The sequence below is a fragment of the Passer montanus genome, unplaced genomic scaffold (genome assembly GCF_014805655.1).
Source record: "Passer montanus isolate IOZ18808 unplaced genomic scaffold, ASM1480565v1 scaffold95, whole genome shotgun sequence".
In the NCBI taxonomy this organism is placed as follows: Eukaryota; Metazoa; Chordata; class Aves; order Passeriformes; family Passeridae; genus Passer; species Passer montanus.
In genome coordinates, this window is record NW_024374923.1 from 506,850 (window position 1) to 526,281 (window position 19,432).

At 41.2% G+C, this 19,432-nt stretch overlaps 1 protein-coding gene across 3 annotated transcripts; it reads left to right on the forward strand.

Moving 5' to 3' along the window:
* The first annotated feature begins 215 nt into the window (after positions 1-215).
* ABCG2 (ATP binding cassette subfamily G member 2 (Junior blood group)) lies at positions 216-19,008 on the forward strand. Of its 3 annotated transcripts, none has more exons than XM_039696153.1 (16): positions 216-427; positions 5,430-5,642; positions 7,033-7,092; positions 7,577-7,691; positions 8,425-8,577; positions 9,026-9,183; positions 9,570-9,721; positions 10,184-10,288; positions 11,270-11,520; positions 13,173-13,255; positions 14,092-14,181; positions 14,803-14,927; positions 15,837-15,991; positions 16,892-16,981; positions 17,690-17,787; positions 18,279-19,008. In XM_039696153.1, the coding sequence occupies exons 2-16, from the start codon at positions 5,437-5,439 to the stop codon at positions 18,427-18,429; spliced, it is 1,992 nt and encodes a 663-aa protein (XP_039552087.1). In that variant the 5' UTR covers positions 216-427; positions 5,430-5,436; the 3' UTR covers positions 18,430-19,008. The 3 variants fall into 3 exon arrangements, with proteins under 3 accessions (XP_039552087.1, XP_039552088.1, XP_039552089.1); XM_039696154.1 differs by having other exon boundaries at positions 11,273-11,520; XM_039696155.1 differs by lacking the exons at positions 216-427; positions 5,430-5,642; positions 7,033-7,092; positions 7,577-7,691 and adding an exon at positions 7,708-8,120.
* Positions 19,009-19,432: the final 424 nt, after the last annotated feature.

A 19,432-nucleotide genomic window follows, 5' to 3' on the forward strand; every position in this document is an offset into this window, starting at 1 on the left:
CTGAGCCTTGTCTGACATGCCACGCTGGGCTTCATCCCACCCTGCCAGCTTTGCCAGCCCTGTTCGTGGCTGCAAGCCTGGGCAGGTGGAGATGCCCTCTTTCACTCACAGTGTCACCGCTACAGGCGTGGCTGGGTTGCGGCAGCTTAGGAGTTGTTCGGCTAAAAGGAGAAAAGGTGAAACAGCGGCTCGCCCTGGCCCTGCCCTCCCCACGGAGGGAGAGGGTGGAGACTCCCGGGGGTGGCGGAGCGCAGGGTACCCCGCTGCCAGCTCGTCCTGCAGCAGATGTGAGAGCCGGGTGGCACTGCCCAGCCCTGCGAGCCGCCGGAGCTGGGCCACCCTCCTCCCTTCCCTGGATCCTGCATCCCGCCCGGCGCCTCTGCCACCTCCTCAGCAGCCCTGCAGCGCCGACCCGGACCTGCTGCTGGTGAGTGAGTCAGTAGCAGCAGCTCAGCCCTTTTACCCAGACGGAATTAGCTCGGTGTAGGGGTTTGCTCCCTGGTTCATGAATTGCTTGCCCTGCCATTGCTATGGAATGATATTCAGCAGCTGGTTTTCCCCAACACCCAAGGAAACCACAGCAAAACGCTCACTTGCCTCCTCCCAGCTTTTCAAGGGATTTGTTGGGACGGCAAGAAATCAATGAAAATATGCTTTATAAAAGGTGGGGGTGGGGAAGTGTCAAGGCATAAATTAAAACCAGTAGAAAGGTGAAAAATGAGAAAATTTTGGAGGATTTGCTGTTCTCTGTTGCACCTGTGCACTGCTTGCTCAGTCCCCATAACACACAGGGCTCTTTTCATGCAAGGTGGATTACAAATCCGCGGTAAATAGGCTGGCAATTAACTTACAGATTGCCTCAATCGCATTATCCTCATTTACTCAAATGGTTTTAATTTTCTGCACATGTTCCTGAGAAAGAGGAATGTGTGGTTCTGGCCTCTTTGCATCCCCACAGCCATTCTCTGGTCAGTCCACATCCCTGGAAATGGCTAAAGAAAGAGGGGAAAAGGTTCTGTGAATTTATATATATGGAAAGGTTACAGCTTCTGTGAATTTATATATATTGAAAGTCCAAAATGCACATACAGTACTGTTTCAGCTTGCAGGCTGCAAGACTTAACTTTGTAACCACTAAAAATAAGAGAAATAATATCACACTTAATTGTGGTTTCTCTGGCATGTTCAAGTATCCAGAAAAAAAGAAAAAGAATATTTTTAAGAGGGGTTTAGGGCAGCTTCCTTTGGAAAATTATGCTGAAAGCTGCGTCTGTCTCTAAAACTCTTCCTCCTTAAGTAACTTCAATGCTTATTCTCTATAGAGATAGAATCTATTGAGTAACTGCCCGGATTTTCAAAAATGCATGTCTGAATTTTGCTATTTGTAATTTTACTACCCCTCCTATAGTATTGTTCTTTATTTGGGCGTTTTTTTTTTCTATTTGAACTGCAAATCCTTCTGGTGCCAAAACCTTTGCAGGAAGACTGACAGGAATAAATGTTCCTTAGCTTTTTATATAAACAATGTATCTTAAAGGACACATTTACTGAAACTGTTTGAAAGATTACTTTGTTGTGGTTCAAGCATGTTTGAATCAACTGAACTTTGTAGCACATTTTGTTGTTGTTTGATGGTTTTGTTTCCTTTTGTGTGTGTAGGAAAAATGAGACTTTGTACTTTACAAGTCTCAGAAGAATACTCAGAAAAATGATTGTACTGAGACTTTCATTTTATCTGCATTGAAACAGTGGGCAGAGATTTCTTGGTTGTTTTAAAGAGAGTAGTTTCATTTTGCCATTCATAAAAGGTTAAATCTCTAGATCCAGTACTTTGTCTCCTGGAAAAATTTTCTGAGACTACATGTCTCTGAAGAAAATTATTTTCTATTAGACGTGAACTGAAATTATGCTGAAATCAGTGGCAATATAAATATTTCAAAACTATTTGGCAAAACAAACACAATTTGCAAAATTTCCAGGGAGCTTATACATTTTTTATTCTGCTGATGCAAAGTGTACTATACTCAGGACTGATATAATGAGAATATGAAACAATTTATTGAGACTAACAAATATTTCTAAATACAGCAGGAGGCACATGTTGTTGTAGAATCTCCTGTTCTTTTCTGATCTAAAGGAAATATTTGTAAGCCAATGGCAATGAAATCTGAGAAACTTAATTTAAAATTTGCATAGAAATTGATTTGATTAACATTCATCTTGGTTGTTTCTTGCACAAGTTCTGACTTAGAATGTTTCATGGCTGTATGTCACATTAAACTTAAATAATTATTTTTTAGCAGATAGAATCTGCAATATTTTAAAAATTCAATTTCTGAGGAGCAATTGCAAACAGCTGACAATTACATTAGCTGTGAAGGAGCAGGATCCTCTGTTCCTCTGATGAAGTTTATTGCTAGATCAGAAATGGGAAGGTTGTTTTGTGAAATACCAAACTGATTATCTCATTGCAACTTTTTACACCGCAGCGAAAAAGAGGCATCCAAAAAAGCAAAGCAAATCCAATGCCTAATTTTAGCATGTGTGCATCATTTCTACTGTTGGCACTTCATCTTCTCCCAGCACACTGTTAGCTGAAATCCAAATGCCCACTCTCAGAGGTTTCCACGGATCACCCAGGCAAAGTCATGGCTGACCCAATCTCGTGTTGGTGCCAGGCCTGCTCTGAGGGAGAAGCAGGAATTTGGGACTTCCCCCAGCCCCTTCCCACTAACATGTCCAGAGCCCTGTCGTTCTGCCAGGTCAAGGAGCTGCTGTGGTGGAGACCTTGCAGTAGTTATGTCCCTTTCAGAAGAGAGCAGAGCACAGATTTTATACAGCAGAAATGACCACACCAGCTCTAAGTGAATGAGCATTCTGCAATTTCTTTCTGAAATAAATACTAGTACCTCTGAAAGTGTGAAATGCTATTTTCAGTATCAATGTAACATTTGAAATAGATGGGTTTTTTTACTCTGATAAATGGCATGTCCCCACCAATACACTTTTTTTCCTGAAGAGAGGAAGAGAACATAGGTAAATCCATGAACCAGGCGTTCCACCTGCTGCACCCCACCCTCTCCCTGCAAGTGGCACAAGCACCCTGCAGCCAGGAAGGGCTGTGACAACTTAAACCAGAGATCCAGCGAGACCTGAATCCAGCCTCTGCTCCCAGCTCCCAGTAGTTAATTCTTTCCCAAGGGACAATAGCAAAGAATGTTGTTTTTCTCCAGAAATTTGGATTATCCAGCCTTCCTGAACTGGAAGTTTCCTGCTGACAGCTGTATTAAATAGCCATTGAGAGAGTGTTTGCTATGGATATATGTAATTCTTCCCATACCTGATTTAATTATATAGCTTCTACACACATTTTTGCAAGGAAGTGTGCAATCTCATCCCATCTTGATAGATAGATTAAATTTGACTATGACAGACTGTCTGTTCTTAGGAATGACACTGTAAAAGCGTATGATCCTTTACTTGTGAAAACAGTTTCTGATTCTCTGCTTATTGCTTAGTTCAGTCTGGAAAAATTAATTTAATTCCTAAAAAAATTTTTGTTTTCTGAAGAGCATATCAGAAATTTTAGTGCAAGTGCTGAACTAGGTTTTTATGCTGATCTTTGGAAAAAAAAGACCAAAACCCAACAAAATCAAATTAAACAAAGAAAAATGTAACCATTCTGTTGATTATGTCTGAGGTCAAACTCTACCTCATTTTTTTCTCATTTGCTCATAATGTTGCACTTGCAATACTGAAATATTAAGGTGAGAAAAAAATGTGATCAAGCAAAATACCAATCCAAATACCTTATCTATGTAGTGATATATCAAGGTCATAGTCACACTGCGTCCTGACTTCTGCACTTTGTGCTGCTTGGCTATCCAACAACTCAAGAGATTTTCTAATGTCTACACGTGGTGTTACCCCTGTTGTTGAGTATTTGGTACCTAGCTCAGCAAATATCTGCTCAGCACTTGGTGAGACTTTAAGTGACAAGTTCTCACTGTACTTCTGAATGCAGATCTCTAATTTACTAAAGCATCCTTTCAAAAGGCAGTGATTGATGTCCAGACAGATTAATCCAGAAACTGCAGGAAAAATAGCCATAGAAAAATTACCTGTCCTCCTCCAGGGAGGTAAATCTGCTCTGGCATCTGTGAGAGTGTGTGCACTTTATCAGTAAAAGGCCTCTATATTTTAAATGTTGCACATTTGATTGATATTCAACTTATTCAAAATGCATTTTAGCTAAAATTAAAGCTAGGTCCATTGTAATTACATTTCAAACATGGTTTCTTTGCACTGGGCCAAGACTGCTGGCTACTAAAACATTAAGACCTTATATTTTTGTCAGCACAGAAGACTGCAACTTTCTCAGAAGAGGCAATCTTGGGCTAGATTTGAGATAGTATCACTGAGAGACAGATGAACCAGCCTTTATGTGGAGATAGACCAGTTGCTGAATGTTGAGCTTCCAGAGGTTTCACTGTGCTGATAGCCACCAAGGAGAGCTCAGCTGTCTGTCAAGCACCCTTAGCAAACTGAAAAGATAAAGGCTTGGGTTTTTATATGACCATATGAGCCTGTTAGATTAAATGGCTTTTTTTTTTTTCCCCCCCAAGCCTCTTTTTACTAACAGCTCTCAAATTCATTCAGCATATCTGAAACTGTCATAATTTACCTCCTTTCTTGCTATAAGCAGTGCAACTATGCTGAGTTAGGGGACTGGTCACCCCAGAGCTCCTGGCTGATCATGATTCCCATGAACTATTGCAGTGCTAACATTTCCCATAGTGGTGTTTAAAGTAATTAGACTCTGATGAGTCAACATGTTGTACAGAGAGGCCAGACCCTACCTCTCCCCTAGATAACCCTTAAAGAAGAACAAAGGGGACAAAGGTCTGTGTGCATGGGGACAGCCAGGGTTGTTCCTCCGTGCAGATGGATGGTCCACAGGCAGAAGCCTGGCTGATGAGGGAGGTGAGATAACTTTAATTATTCCACAACTACCTTGTAGTTTTCACATGGAAACATGTAAGAAAGGGCAAAAGATGTTCAGCAACTGTGAGAGAGGAGTGAGAAAATGTGGGAGAAACAGACCCTAGAGAAGGAAGTCCAGGTGCCAGAGCAGATGTTCACCTCAGGCCAGCTGGGTGGGCAGCTGTGGTCTCCCAAGGTCAGCCCTCCCCAGCAGACCATCAGGGAGGAAAACTCTTCTATCTCCCTGCCTCTGACAGACCCTCATCAGCTTCATGTCATCTCCAGGTCTGAGCCCACAGGACCCAACCTTCCTATCCAAAAGAGATACTCATAAATGGGCCTCTTCCAGGCCCACCATGGGCCCCGTGCCAAACACTGAGCCCAAAACTTACACCTTTCCTCTTTGTACCTAACGAAATCTTCTCTTTCCTGTGTTTCATGTCCAGAGGAAAGATGGCAGAAGACCAACCACACCTATGTATTCAGATGTCAGAATCCAGTACAAATGGCATTCCCAGTAAAATGCAGTCCTTGCCAGATTTGGCTGGCAGGGTAGGAAGCGTGCTCACCTTCCACAACATCTGCTACCATGTGAAGACAAAGACTGGATTTTCCTGTTTCCGAAAAACCACCAGAAAAGAAGTTTTGAGAGATGTCAAGTATGTATTCAAACATCTCTTTAGAGTACATGTAAGTTTGATTTCTGTCCGGAGAGTTGACTTCACTCATGTCACTGAGCCATTCAGCACAATATGCAGACCAAGATTTAGAAAAATTATTTGTTTGTGTGGTTGCTTTGCGTTTGCTGTCAGCTGTGCTCAAGCCCAGGTCCTCAGTCTCTGGGCTGAGCCTGTACATCAGAGAGCACACTTCCCTTGGCCCTGGGGAGACAGTCCTCCTGGCTGCTATCAGCACTGGGCACACCAGCCAGCTCTGCTTGCTCCTACATTCCCCAGAAATCCTCCCAGTGTGCCAGGGTATTTAGCTAAGATACTAGCAGCCTGTCCTTCATTGTCTCCTTCCCTTAGGTGGCTTTGGGAAAGGTTAATTTTTTGAGGAGTTAAACTTAAAATGTTTAACACATTAATGTAAGTGAGGGTTAGGTTAACTTTGAAGAGATGTGAAGGTTTCTGGAGTTTTGACTTTTTTTTGGTGTGTATTTTTGTGGGTTTTTTTTTTTTGGTTGTTGTTTTTTGTTAAAGGTTTCTGGAGTTTTGAATTTTTTTTTGTTGAAGTTGTTTTGCATTTTTTTACCCAACAGTAGCATTACTGCAGTAAAGCAGTCATGTCACTATGGCCTTTGTTCAATAATCAGTGAATAAAACTTGCCCATTCACAGTTCAGTAGTTAAACTCAGTGGCAAGGCATTGGCATACAATATGCCATTCCAAGTCACCCATGACTTTCAGCTCCCTAACTCCAATTTCTATCATAAATATTCACCCTTTTGTGTAGCTCTGTCTATCCTACTCTTTGCCCAGGGAATTTCCACTAAGCACAAGCTCTTAAAGGCTTTCTTGCTTTCCTCAAAAGCCATGTGTTGTGGTACCTCAGTTGACTCACATGGGTCATTTGTGACATTTTCCATCTGGCTTTTGAGTTTCATGGGGCTTTAATGTAAGATATAGAGAAACTATCAATTGCATTTTAAGTGCAGAAAAATCTCTAGTTTATTCTGTCTACAGGGACTATTATGCTCTCTGTTGAGAGAATAATACCTTTAGAACTGAGTATGGTTAAAGCAAGTGCGTGCTTCTCTTGTAGAGATCCATGTGGTAAAAATACATGCACAGATTTTGCTACATTTTAGTCATATTTCTGTTCTGTCTTCACTATATGATTATTAGTTTTTCTTGAATTAGGAAGAAAAAGTTAAGGTGAAGTCTGATCTTAAATATTTCTTGTGAATAGGCAGCTTCATTAATTCCAAAATTAATGGCATGCAGAAAGTAGTTGTACAGATAAGTTACACTGGCCTGCCAGTTGAAACAGGCAAAGCAATAACCCCGTCCTAATTATTTGGTAAAACTTATCCATTTTGTCTTACAGTGGCATCATGAAACCAGGACTGAATGCAATTATGGGACCCACTGGCAGTGGTAAATCTTCGTAAGTGCCCCCTTTGCCTTCCACAGAAATTACACCAAGGGGAAAATGAAACTGTACACATACAGCAGTAGTGGACCTCTCTTTTAGCAAAAGATTGGGTTTTTATTTAGGACTGTGCAAGTCTCACTGTTTTCTGAGAAATACTTGAATTCCTAAAGACAATCAGATTACATGAGAAAGTTGAAATACAGTTTTAGTCCATACTTTACTGACAGTCACTCCTTACACACGATTCTACTAATGTGTAACCAATCTGAGGGTAAACTCAAATTATTGAAAAAATTGACATGGACCTGCATGGATCTCATTTCCTTAGGTAGCCAGGACAAAAGAAACTCAGTCCTTGAAAGTTGCTGGGGGTTTTCTAGATTGCAGACATTTAATGTCATCTGCTTTTATAGCTGTTTTGTAGCTGTTCATTCAATGAGCTGGGTTTGTGGTTCAGAGAGTGTTCATCTGACAAAGTAACCAACTTTTCCTTTAGGCTACTGGACATTTTGGCAGCAAGGAAGGATCCCCGTGGGCTCTCTGGTGACATTTTGATCAATGGAGCTCCTCAGCCTGCCAACTTTAAATGTACCTCTGGGTATGTAGTACAGGTAAGTAATTTTTATCACTGTGGATTCTATTGTAAGAAGTTGCTGCTGAGTTGCAAATACCTTGCCTTCACCCAAGAATGGAGGAAAACTCCTTAAAATTACTGTCAACATGTTACAGAAAGGTGGTCTCTCAAACGAGATGTAAATCTCAACTTCCTACAACTGACAGATTCCCTTTGCAAGAGACAAGTAGATGGTATCTAAAAACCTCCCCTTCTTCCTCCTTTGACAAAACAAGTTTGGAACACCATCACCCTAACCCACATGGACCCAACCTGTCTTTACCTTCCCTCTTTTCTCCCTGTTCTCACCTGCGGTGGGCTGAGGCTGCAAGGCAAACACACTGTGATAATGACCTGAGCTGTAGCCGCTCCTTAGGTCCCTTCAGCCCATGAGTCTCTCCCTCAACACCTCCAAAAACTGAATAAGGTAAGAATACATAAGGGACTGTTTTTAATACTTTGCTGTTTATATATTTTGATATCGTGCATGATGGAGGCTGTTCCTATGTGGCATCGCTTTATTAATTAAGGCAAATATAATTACATGCATGAAATCCAAACTCTTCTATGACACAGGCATTGAAGATGCACCTCACTGCATGTTCTGGCTGCTGCTACTGTCCCTCTGCATGCAAGGACAGCAAAAAAATAGGTAGAAACAATTCTCAGAGGAATAAATAGAAGCTGCTGAGCAACCACCAAGTATCTACCCCTTTTTTTTTTTAATAAAGGATGACGTGGTCATGGGAACTCTGACTGTAAGAGAGAATCTGAAGTTCTCAGCAGCACTCCGCTTGCCAAAATCAGTGAAGGAAGAGGAAAAAAATGAACGAGTGAATCAGATCATCAAGGAACTAGGCTTGAGCAAAGTTGCAGATTCCAAGGTAAGGCCTGTAAACGTGTTACTTAAAATGTAGCAAGTGGTTTATTAATTAACCAAATCACTCATCATGCCAGATTTAAAAAAAAGTAAATTTCAACAGGATGTTTCAGTAAAACAATAATTAGTGACATTTCTGTGTGGAGATCTGTACAGACTGTGCTGATGCTGCTGTATGGTACATATTGCAGGGAAAAAGAAAGGGAAAGGCAAAGGTGAAAGGGAAAGTCAGTGGTTGGAGAAAAAAGCAAGACCTCAAGTAATATTAACATGAAGAACAAGGCTGTTTGTGAGATAACATTTACATCTGCTTCTGAGTGTAGGGCCAAAATTCCTTACAACTCTCCCCAAATACTGCCATGTGGGTACGATACAGTTTTCAAGGATGTCTTGTTTGGCTCAAGGATTTCTCCTTGGGTCAAACAAGACATGTTTCATGTTGTTTTTATTAGGTTGGTACCCAGTTCTCTCGTGGGGTGTCTGGAGGAGAGCGGAAAAGGACCAATATTGGGATGGAGCTCATCACGGATCCTGCCATCTTGTTTTTGGATGAGCCAACCACAGGACTTGATGCCAGCACTGCTAATGCTGTCCTACTGCTACTGAAAAGGTGGTGGCCTTAGAAACAGCTTCCCGTTCTCACCACTCCACTCTGCTAGACTTCAGTTGTATTTGACTCAAATTACAGTTTGAATGAGCAAACAAGGAATTCAGACATGTAATTACTTACCAGTGAGATGGTAAAAAAAGCTGGATGTGAGAGGGGTAGGAAAAAAAACTGAATGAATTCTCTCTCTCCAAAGTGAGAATTCTTTTCTCATACAGACACTGTAAATATGACCTAAATATTTTGTTTATTTTTTTCCCTTTCTTCTTCCTTCTCTGGCATACCAAGTTAATCAGACTTCATCAAGACTTAACTGAACTTTCAAATGCTCTTATCTAAACACTAAATAAACTTGCAAAGCTGACATCTCTGTCATTCTTTACGTTCAGGATGTCAAAGCAAGGAAGGACAATCATCTTCTCCATCCACCAGCCTCGATACTCCATATTCCGGCTGTTTGACACCCTGACACTGCTGGCTGCAGGGAGAATGCTGTACCATGGGCCGGCCCAGCATGCCATCGACTACTTTCAGTCCATTGGTGAGCACTACTTCCAGCAGGGCCAAACTTTGGTTTGCACCAACTCCAGTGAAATGCCAATAGCTCTGGGCCAGAATTGGACGTGGCGTGTCCAAGCAAGCCCAGTGTTTTAACAGGCTTAACAGTATTTTAACCCATTTCTCTGTGTGTTTCTCCTCTTGACCCACACATGGATTTGAGTGAGCTGTTCAGAGTACATCTTAATTAGAGAAAGGCTGGTCTAGGGCTGGGAAGGGCATGCTGCCAGCTGTCACTTGGCTTTTGCTGATGGTACTGCCCAGTAGTGCTACTCATCCCTCAAGAAAAGATGGATTTTCCAAAGGCTGCCATGCCTTTGGTGCAGGCTTCTGCATGGGCAGCATGTGTGGCTATGCTCTTGACAGCCAAGCACAGTCCTTGGCCAGTCACACAACCCCAGGCAGGGCTCACAACACTGTCACCACAGTGTCACTGTCACCACAGGCTACCAGTGCGAGCACTACAACAACCCCGCGGATTTTTTCCTGGATGTCATCAATGGAGACTCCACCGCCGTGGCAATGAACAAGGCTGATGAAAGTAACACAGGTATGAAACTCTGAGCTGAGTCAAGTTATCCTAACATGTGTGGGAATGGGAATTTAAGAAACACAGAAAGAGTTTCTTTCATCTTCAAGGCAAACCAGCTGAAATCCTGCAGAAGCAGAGATGATAAAGCAGGATGGTTGTTCCTGTTAAGGACAGGATGCAGTTGATGCAGTTATGACTTGACTATTTTACTTAATGTAACAACTTTTCTGTTAGGAAATTACTGTGTTCCTTTCTCTGAGCAGGGTGGGAAGGGGTAAACATAGGGTACTGTTGCTCATCTGATGATTCCCTGAAGTTGTGCTAAGGCAGAAATCATCCCCAAACTAACAGCTCAGCTTGCACCTCTTTTTTGGAGCACACTTTCTCATACTTTTCTGCTGCCACTCAGTAATAGCTTACTGTCTTTTCAAAAGAGTAAAAAAGCAAATGAAGTAATGAATTTGCTGAGGGCCCAAAGGGCCCAAATCTTTACCAAAGGAGCAGCCATCATTTTACAAAAATGCTCTGATCAGGGTCTAGCAAATATTATAGCTGGCAGATATGACACATTATATCTGTCATTGCAAAAGCTCACACTGTACCATAGTTAAGAGAAAAAGGAAGTCCAGCTGAAATTTGTATATGACCAAAGTAGACACACACACGATTACCTGGATCTAAAAGCCTGGGAAGTCCAGGATTATGTAATTATCTATGAAACAAATCACTTACAGAAACCTTTGGAGGCAAAGGGGATGTAAAAATCACTTTTTGATTAAAAGCCATGTTGCTACCAGGTTGCAACTCCCTGAGCAGAAGAGGGTTTGCCTGGTCAGAGAGCTGAGAGGCTGCTGCCTGTGGGACAGGTTGCACAGACAAACACAGTTGTTTTTTCTTAGTTATACAAACTCTTTTGAACTGTCTGCTATGGAACTGAGTGCAGCGAATCACTGGAACTACGTGTGCATCATAATTCTTCTGTTTTTTTAAACTTTCCAGCAGATAGCACTGAAGAACGCTCTGAATATGATAAGACCTTGGCTGAGCAATTAGCAGTAAAATACTCCAACTCTGCTTACTACCGAGAAACAAAAGAACATCTAGAGAGCATTTCTTCAGGAAATAAAAAGAAAACTAAAGGACTTTTCCGGCAAATCACATATGCCAATTCCTTCCTCCACCAACTGAAATGGGTGTCCAGGCGCACATTTAAAAACCTGATAGGAAACCCTCAGGCTTCCATAGCTCAGGTAAGATTATTTGTATCTATAGTTTTGTGGTATATGCCGAATTTATTTGGCTCCTGGATTATTAGATAAGTCAATGGGGTGGTTTTGCCTCTGGATATCTTGATTGCAGTAAGCATCTGAAGAAAGAGTGCTTAGGGTCTAGGAATCTGGGGATAAAAGGTGTCCTGAATGCTCCCAAATGTGGGACTGTTCAGTAATTAATTTTGGACTACTGAAAGACTTTAGGAGGCAAGACCTATCCCAGAAGGGTATTCTGCTGCTCCCAGCAAGGAACACATTATGTCCCAAGAAGTTTCACACATTTGCTCAAGAACATTCTTCAGATTTGACTCTAATTGTCCAGGCTTGGCCCTGTGGGGTTTGGCCTCAAATCCTCTCCCCCACCAGGAAAAGTTAACAGACTGAATTTGCATACTTCATTAAGCTTCAGGACAAAATGAAGTGCTGGAAGTTGGCTCAAGTGCAAAAATATTTTTGCAGACTCATAATATATGTGCTGTTTGGTTATTTGCCTGTTCATATTGGTGATGATGTCTTCTGGATAAGGTGTCATGAAGTCCACAATGGGGTTCAGCACCCACCATGAAAGATAATCAGTGGCTCTGTTAGTGCTGCTTTTTCTGAAGGATCAGGACCAAAAGTGTTGACTCCTTCAACTCCTGCACATTGATTTTGAAATTGAAGAATGTCCACCTGGCCTCTGCAGAGTGATTAGTCCTCAGGAATCCCCTAATTCATGGGCCAAACTCTGCAGCCACAGCTCCACCTAAACTCCCACTGCAATTCTCAGCAATTCAGGAGGGGCCAATAGAAAAGTTGGCCTGTAGCCAGGGCTGTAAATTATCTTCATCATGTTTTATATAATGAGTGAATAAATGGCTGGTGTGGAGGTAAAACAAGTCCAGATTCCCTGAGATTAAAAGGCTTTGAGTACGTGTGTGTGCCTGTATGTTGATACTATGGAGATCCTTAATAATTGCTTTGTAAAAGCTTGACCTTGTGACAAGAATTAGACTCTCAAGAACCTCCTTCACAGCCCAAGGTTAATGGTCCTGACTTGTTTCTCACAATCTTTTTTATCTCCCCACCCTCATTAGGGGTGGATTTGTCCAGCATTCTTTTAGGGGTCCATGGCTCATTAGGCCTTTTTTTCATTAATCTGCTCCAAATTGGTCTTGAAATGATCCCTGCTTTCCACTGCAGCTGGCTCAGGAGCTGAATTATCCCTGACATTTGCTCCTTTCGGCAGGATCTTAGTGAGAAGGTACCAAGGATCAAGTAGTTTATGGTGTTAAGACTCATGCATTGCTCAGGCTTAAAAGTGACAGAACTGCCTGATACCATTGTTTTCCTGAGATTTTTTTGTCATTTGCATTTAGCATTTAAAAAGTGTGATGCAGACACTTCAGTCTTTTAAGTGACATCCTTGTGGCAGCTGTTATCTCTGCTATTTAAATAGTTATCGACTGTAAATATCAGCATATCTGCAGACCTGCTGTAGCATCTCATTAAAAACAATCCCATGAGTAAGATGTATGATAGAGCCCTGTGGAGCATGAAAATAAACTGTCATCCTCACCCTTGCAGTCAGGAAAACCTTTGAAGCAATGTGAATGATACTTTCCCTCCTCTTTTCTCTTTTTCCTGTTTAGCTTTGTATTACAGCTTTTCTGGGACTGGTTGTAGGCGCCATCTACTTTGGACTTGAAGAAAACTCTGCTGGACTACAGAACAGGTCAGTCAGTCTAGGTAATGGATATTCAAAAATTTCACAAAGCTCCCTTTAAAGGAGCTTAATACCTCTTTAAAGCAAATGCTTCTCTTCACATCAGTAAGTCCAAGCCCGTGTGACTTTGAAGTGAGGATGTGATTTTGTTCCTCTAGCAAGGTCCTGGCAGAACTGACAGCATTAACATATACAGACTTGGGGCTACATAAACCTAGGTAACTAAAGTTGTAATCTTGCAACTGTTTGTATCCACACACTTGAATTTACCAAATTTTCAAATTATGCTGCTCTGTATCATTTTGACAGCTGTATGTACCTGACCTGACACATGAGTTTGCCACTATGATACCTCTGGATTCTTAATCCTGTAAGACTTCATAGCATTTGTTTAAAAACAGCCCAGTTTTAAATTGAGTAGGAAGTGCCTTAAATTTCTGTGGAAAAGGTGAAAACTACTTCTCACACTGTTTATTTGGTTCCTCTCTGTTTGCAGCAGACAAATGCCTCACCATCTGAGAATCTTTAACGTGTCAGGAAATTACATAAAGGAAAAAACCAAACCGCAGCCCCTCAAAAAAAACCTCAGTTGATTTTCTATATTTTAACTGCATCAGAGAATGTGCTATCATTGCATGCCAAAACCAAATAATGACTGTACTACATCTAGGTCAGGCTTGTTACATATTCAGACTCATAGACAAGACTTTTCCCATGGATTTTGGTATGGAAGGTCAAATACTGCCAAACTTCAGGCATTGCAAGTAGATTTATGTATTCTGTTGTGGAAACACTACATTTACATCCCATTTTAAATAACAGCTCACTGTTCTGCTATTTTGCAGAGTGGGTGCAATGTTCTTTCTGACCACTAACCAGTGTTTCAGCAGCGTCTCAGCTCTTGAACTCTTTGTTGTGGAAAAGAAGATATTTATGTAAGTAAAACATACAAAAAGATACCAGAATCTGCTGTTAAACCATATGGCATGTTGTAAATGTTATTTAAGTACAGTTAGTGCAGAATTTTCAAATTATTTCAATAATAGTGGTCATTGCAAATGTACTCTGTTAGTCTGCTAGTGAGTTGTCTGCAAATCCCCCAAAAGGTGCCTATGTTTACAACTGGCTCAGAGTGTAATATTACTGACACAGTTGGTAAAACCCCTTGAATACTCAGTTTTGGCATTGATTAATAAAGTGTGACTTGTTAGTGAGGGCAATAAATGTCATCTAACTGGATTCTTTAAAGTTATGCATATTATGCTGTATAAAATATGAAAATTATTCAAACTTTACGCTCTCTGTCTTGATGACATGACACATACTTTACTAAAAATTAATATACTAAAAATTATGTGCACAAATACCCATGTTCACTTGCACATGAAAATGTCACCAGTTCTATAGTGTATAGGCTTTCTGGACAGCTGCATTATAGCCTAAATATGAAATATTTTCTTCCAGTTTTAGCTAGAATTCATTTGTCAAGACGTGAAAATCAAACTGGTTTTTAGTGTTGACATTTGTACTGTGCTGTACCTATCTCTGTGTTCCAGACATGAATATATCAGTGGGTACTACAGAACATCTGTATACTTCATAGCAAAGCTACTGGCTGATTTAATACCCATAAGGACTATGCCCAGCATCATCTTCACCTGCATAGTTTACTTCATGCTAGGCAAGTATGCTCTCCTACAATCTCATTCCAACCCCCCAATAAATCATGGCATGTGCATCTTATAGATGTGTATGCATATGTGTATATTTATATAAGCCAAATCCCCACACTGGCATGGCATTGGCTACTGAGCTTACTTTGAGCACACCATGTTTTCTACAGAAAAGACACAAAGAGTAAAGCACTCATCAGAGAATCTGTGACATGTCTCATCTCCACTGTCCTTAGAAGGAAGCCATAACCTTTACAACATTGTTTTGATTTATTCCTTTTCATCTGTGGTCTTCTTGGCTTCTGATGACTCTTACAAGATACTTTTCTGATCTTTGCAAAAACACCCAAAAGAAAAGGTTTTGTTTTAAGATCTTAATACTGTGTGAATTAATACCAGTTTGTTGGCTTTGGTCTGAGATTTTACCCTAAGGAGTAGGAAACAAGGCCACATGAGCAAGAGGCTCTCAAACTGTGAAACTGGAAATAAACAGACCTTGCTACTGAATCCATAACCACCTCAAGGCTGCTAGGTTCTTTAGGAGAGCTCTCTGCTGGAAACTAGCGAAATGATGTACAGCTGCTGCTCATGGAAGTGCACTACAAGTTTCTCCTTTGATGGACAACTTGCAGCTACTTTGGATGTGTGAAGTACTGTACTTCTACGCATTCTACTACCTTCAGTCTTACTGTAGTTTTGGGCATGCTACTTATTCATCCTCTCTTCCACTGTCAGGACAGACACATAAGGGCTATCATGAGCACCACAGCAGTCTTGGGTCTCAGTGACACAGCCTGTGCTGGCAGACAAAGTATAATTTGTAAGCAGGACACACTAGAAATGTCAGGATAGTGTTCAGCTTATGCCAGAGCTTTCAGCAGGATCATTCTGAAACCCCTCTTGTTCTGATCTTTAAGGTTTGAAACCAACAGCAGGAGCCTTCTTTACCATGATGTTCACTCTCATGATGGTGTCCTACGCAGCCACTTCCATGGCACTTGCCATTGCAGCAGGACAGAGCGTGGTAGCTGTAGCAAACCTACTCACGACTGTTGCATTTGTTTTCATGATTGTGAGTAGCACTTTTCAGTTCTCTAGTCTGGATCATGAAACCCCAGAAATGCTGAAATCCAGAAATCCTACTAGCATGGAGTTCAGCTGAATTCTGCAAAATTCTGTTGGGGTCAACATATACTGATTTGTCTGATACTGTGGGGTGGAATATTCTGATTTGTCCTTTGAAAGAACAAGAAGTGAGGGGCTGAGGGGTTGGGTGTGAGGAGGAGAGTTCCTCTGACTCCTTCTCCGTGGCTCTAGCAGACAGAAAACTGCCTGGGATGTAGGAAAGCCACTTAGGGCTATATTTCATTCTCTCTCCCTTAACTTTGTGAAAGGCAAAGAGAACTGTCTGGCTGAGAACATGACGTGCAGCCCCCTGTTTTCTGAGACCACCAGCCCAGCCGTCCTCCTCAGCTGCAGAGCCCACCTTGGGCATGTTAAACTGGGCAACACACAGCCACAGTCAGGAGACTGGCACTTTAGATGAGGCGGAGCTGAACCTACAGCCAAAATCCACATTGCCTCAGACTCAGGGCACACAGGAAAAACCCAGAGCAGTCCCACTCTGAGGAGCAGCAGAGAGTTCATATGAACCCTTGTGGGACCCCTAGACAGGAAGCACGTGGGTTTACTGCACAGGGGAAAGCATTCCTTGTCACTTGTTTTGGGGGAAGGACCAGAGGTTATGGCCCAAAGCTGGATAACATATAAATCCTTCCCTTTTGTTCTTCTGCTGGAAGAGTTTCTTCCTCTAGGAATGCTTTCTCATTCCTTTTTGTCTGAAGAAGAAAAGTCAAGAGCTTTTTACATTATAAAAGCATGTAATTTGCAATATTTTGTTTGTTTGTTTGTTTGTGGGTTTTTTGTTTGTTTGTTTTTTGTTATGGCTTTTTTTTGTAAACATTGCTTCTAGATTTTCTCTGGGTTGCTGGTCAATCTCACAAGCGTCTTGTCCTGGCTCTCTTGGCTCAAATACTTTAGCATCCCTCGATATGGAATGACAGTAAGTGCTCTGATTTCCTGTGTACAAACCTGGAAATGGTTGGCTAGAAAGGAATGTCTTGAATCATGACAATGAAATCTTCACACTTGATGGCCTAACGAGCAGAAGGAAAGCTAATTAAGTACAACAACCTCAGAGTATTTTACAGTATCTTGAAACAAGAAGGGCTTCTCATCAACTAGCACCAACTTCTGTTTAGAAGAGCTCATTTCTGTAATTTGGAAACATCTCATATGAGAGACATAGCTACTACATTCACTGGACTTCAGCTGGACAGAAATGTTTCAAAGTAAAGAACAATGCTATCCCCACCCAAAAAAGTAAAAATCTCCTGTTTTTCTTTTCCATCAATCAAACGAAAACTTTCAGGCTAAAGCTTTTCTCCTAATTTGTGAAAATTGAAGTCAGAGTGATGTTTGGAGAGAAATTTGGGCTTTACTGTGCCTGTGCAGAAATAGTCTGGCTTGGGAGAAGTGGTAAAGCCAGTTGCGGTGCATGCTTTACCAGGTGTGTACAGGCTGTATACATTCCTCTCTTAAAAGAAAAAAAGAGCTCTGCTACTTTGCCAAAAAATGGGGATTTGGCAAATATAATAGTGATACCAGCACATTTTAAAAATTAATTTTAATTGCATTATATCTCATCTTGTTAATGTATCACTCCTTTACCTACTAATTTCTGTTGTCATTGTTTCTTTTCTTTTAAAAGGCTTTACAGATCAATGAGTTGACTGGTCTGAACTTCTGTGGCAGCAGTAACAACACAATTTTAAGCAGTGACAGTAGATATCAAGAATCAGGCCTGGTGTAAGTATTTTGGTACACTAAAATGAATCCCACCATCAGCAGCTTTAGAAGCCCTAGAACATCAGTCTGAGTATCAGAGATACTCACTGATGATGAGGGAATCTCTGAGTTTTCACATGGAAAAGGAGCCTTTGACTGGGTGTTTGCATCCTGACTGCATGGAACATTTTGCTTGGTGGCATATTTAGTATTTATAACACTAGAAATATCTGGCATTATGCTCCTTACTTTTCTTCAAACTGTACTTAGTGAGAGCTATGCACACATGCACACAATTGTACAGTCTCACAAAATCCATTTCAGCTTCCTAGGTGAAACTGGAGCTATGAGAAAAGAAAATTTACAAATGGAAAATTAACCACTGACCTATTGCTGGTGTTTGCCTGGCGTACTACACACATGCAAGCACATTACAACTTCTAGAGATCTTCCTAGATCCTGCTGAGGGGGTTATTAAGTGACTAAGCTTATCAATCTGTATTTATCTGTAGAAAATGTACTGGAGATGACTATCTGAAGAGTCAAGGCATCGATGCGAGCACCTGGGGCCTGTGGCAGAACCACCTGGCTCTGGCCTGCATGACCCTGATCTTCCTCACCATCGCCTACCTCAAACTGTGCTTCATGAAGAAGTTCTCTTAAAACCAGAGGGAAAGGTGCAATTCCCACTGTTCAGTAGTTTGCTGAACTGATTGTGCAACTGACTTGATTATTCTTAAGGAGAAATTTCTTTGTACTTTTATTATTACCCAAGTCAACAATATGAATGCCATCCTTGTATATTAAATACTTGCTGTTAATTTACTCTGCCAAAATGTCTAGCATGGCTCACTCCTCTTTGGCACAAAAAAGTGTACAGCTGTTCATTTCTTCAAGAGACTGTTCAGTCTTTCTGCATGTTCTAGCTATGATCGTGTCAAACACTATATCTAATATTTAGTGGCTTAAACTGAATAAATAGTGGTTCCATACTTTAATTAACACCTACCTTCACCAGAAGGCAATTCAGTCTAAAGAGATGCTTATCAACACAACCTCAGCTGCTTATGTGGTCACAGGATAGGTGAGACAGGGACATAATCCCTTTCATCCCAATGCCCTGTTCTATATGGGAATCATTACTGCTCTAGAATGTACTTATTGATGCCATCAAGCCTTTCTTGCTTCAGTCAAGTGGTAGAAGCACTGTGTTTTTAAATAAAGGTGGTTTTTTTTACAGTGTCAGTGTATTTTCTCTGCATAACTGCAAGTCATCTTCATTGTCCCATTCGTGCTGCTATCATGAGTAGTTCTTAGTAATTTTTATGGTGACCAATTTCAAGTGCATGACTAAACAGGATGGTAGCACCTCTGTAAAAGTCCATAGATTGGAGCAATCCCTTCCTGGCAGGCCAGATTTTCCCTGGCCATGTGCAGCAATGCTAGCTCATCTCTTTTTTATCTGCAGAACTATGCATAGTAAATGCATAAAAATGCATAAAAGACAACTTTACAGCTCTTTCTAGGGTTGTTACTGTTAATCTTCTTGCTCCTGCAGTGTTTGCCCCAGCTTGTGTGGGCCACAAAAAAATCTTACAAGACCTTATTTCTGTAAGAGATTTAGAAACATAGAATACCCCGAACTGGAAGGGACCACAAGGATCAT

Bases quoted from the DNA above. Each gene is read 5' to 3' on its own strand.
- ABCG2 (XM_039696153.1), top strand. From the start codon at position 5,437: ATGGCAGAAGACCAACCACACCTATGTATTCAGATGTCAGAATCCAGT. The intron at 7,093-7,576 runs GTAAGTGCCCCC...CTTTTCCTTTAG, and splicing joins ACTGGCAGTGGTAAATCTTC to GCTACTGGACATTTTGGCAG. The intron at 16,982-17,689 runs GTAAGTGCTCTG...TTCTTTTAAAAG, and splicing joins TCCCTCGATATGGAATGACA to GCTTTACAGATCAATGAGTT.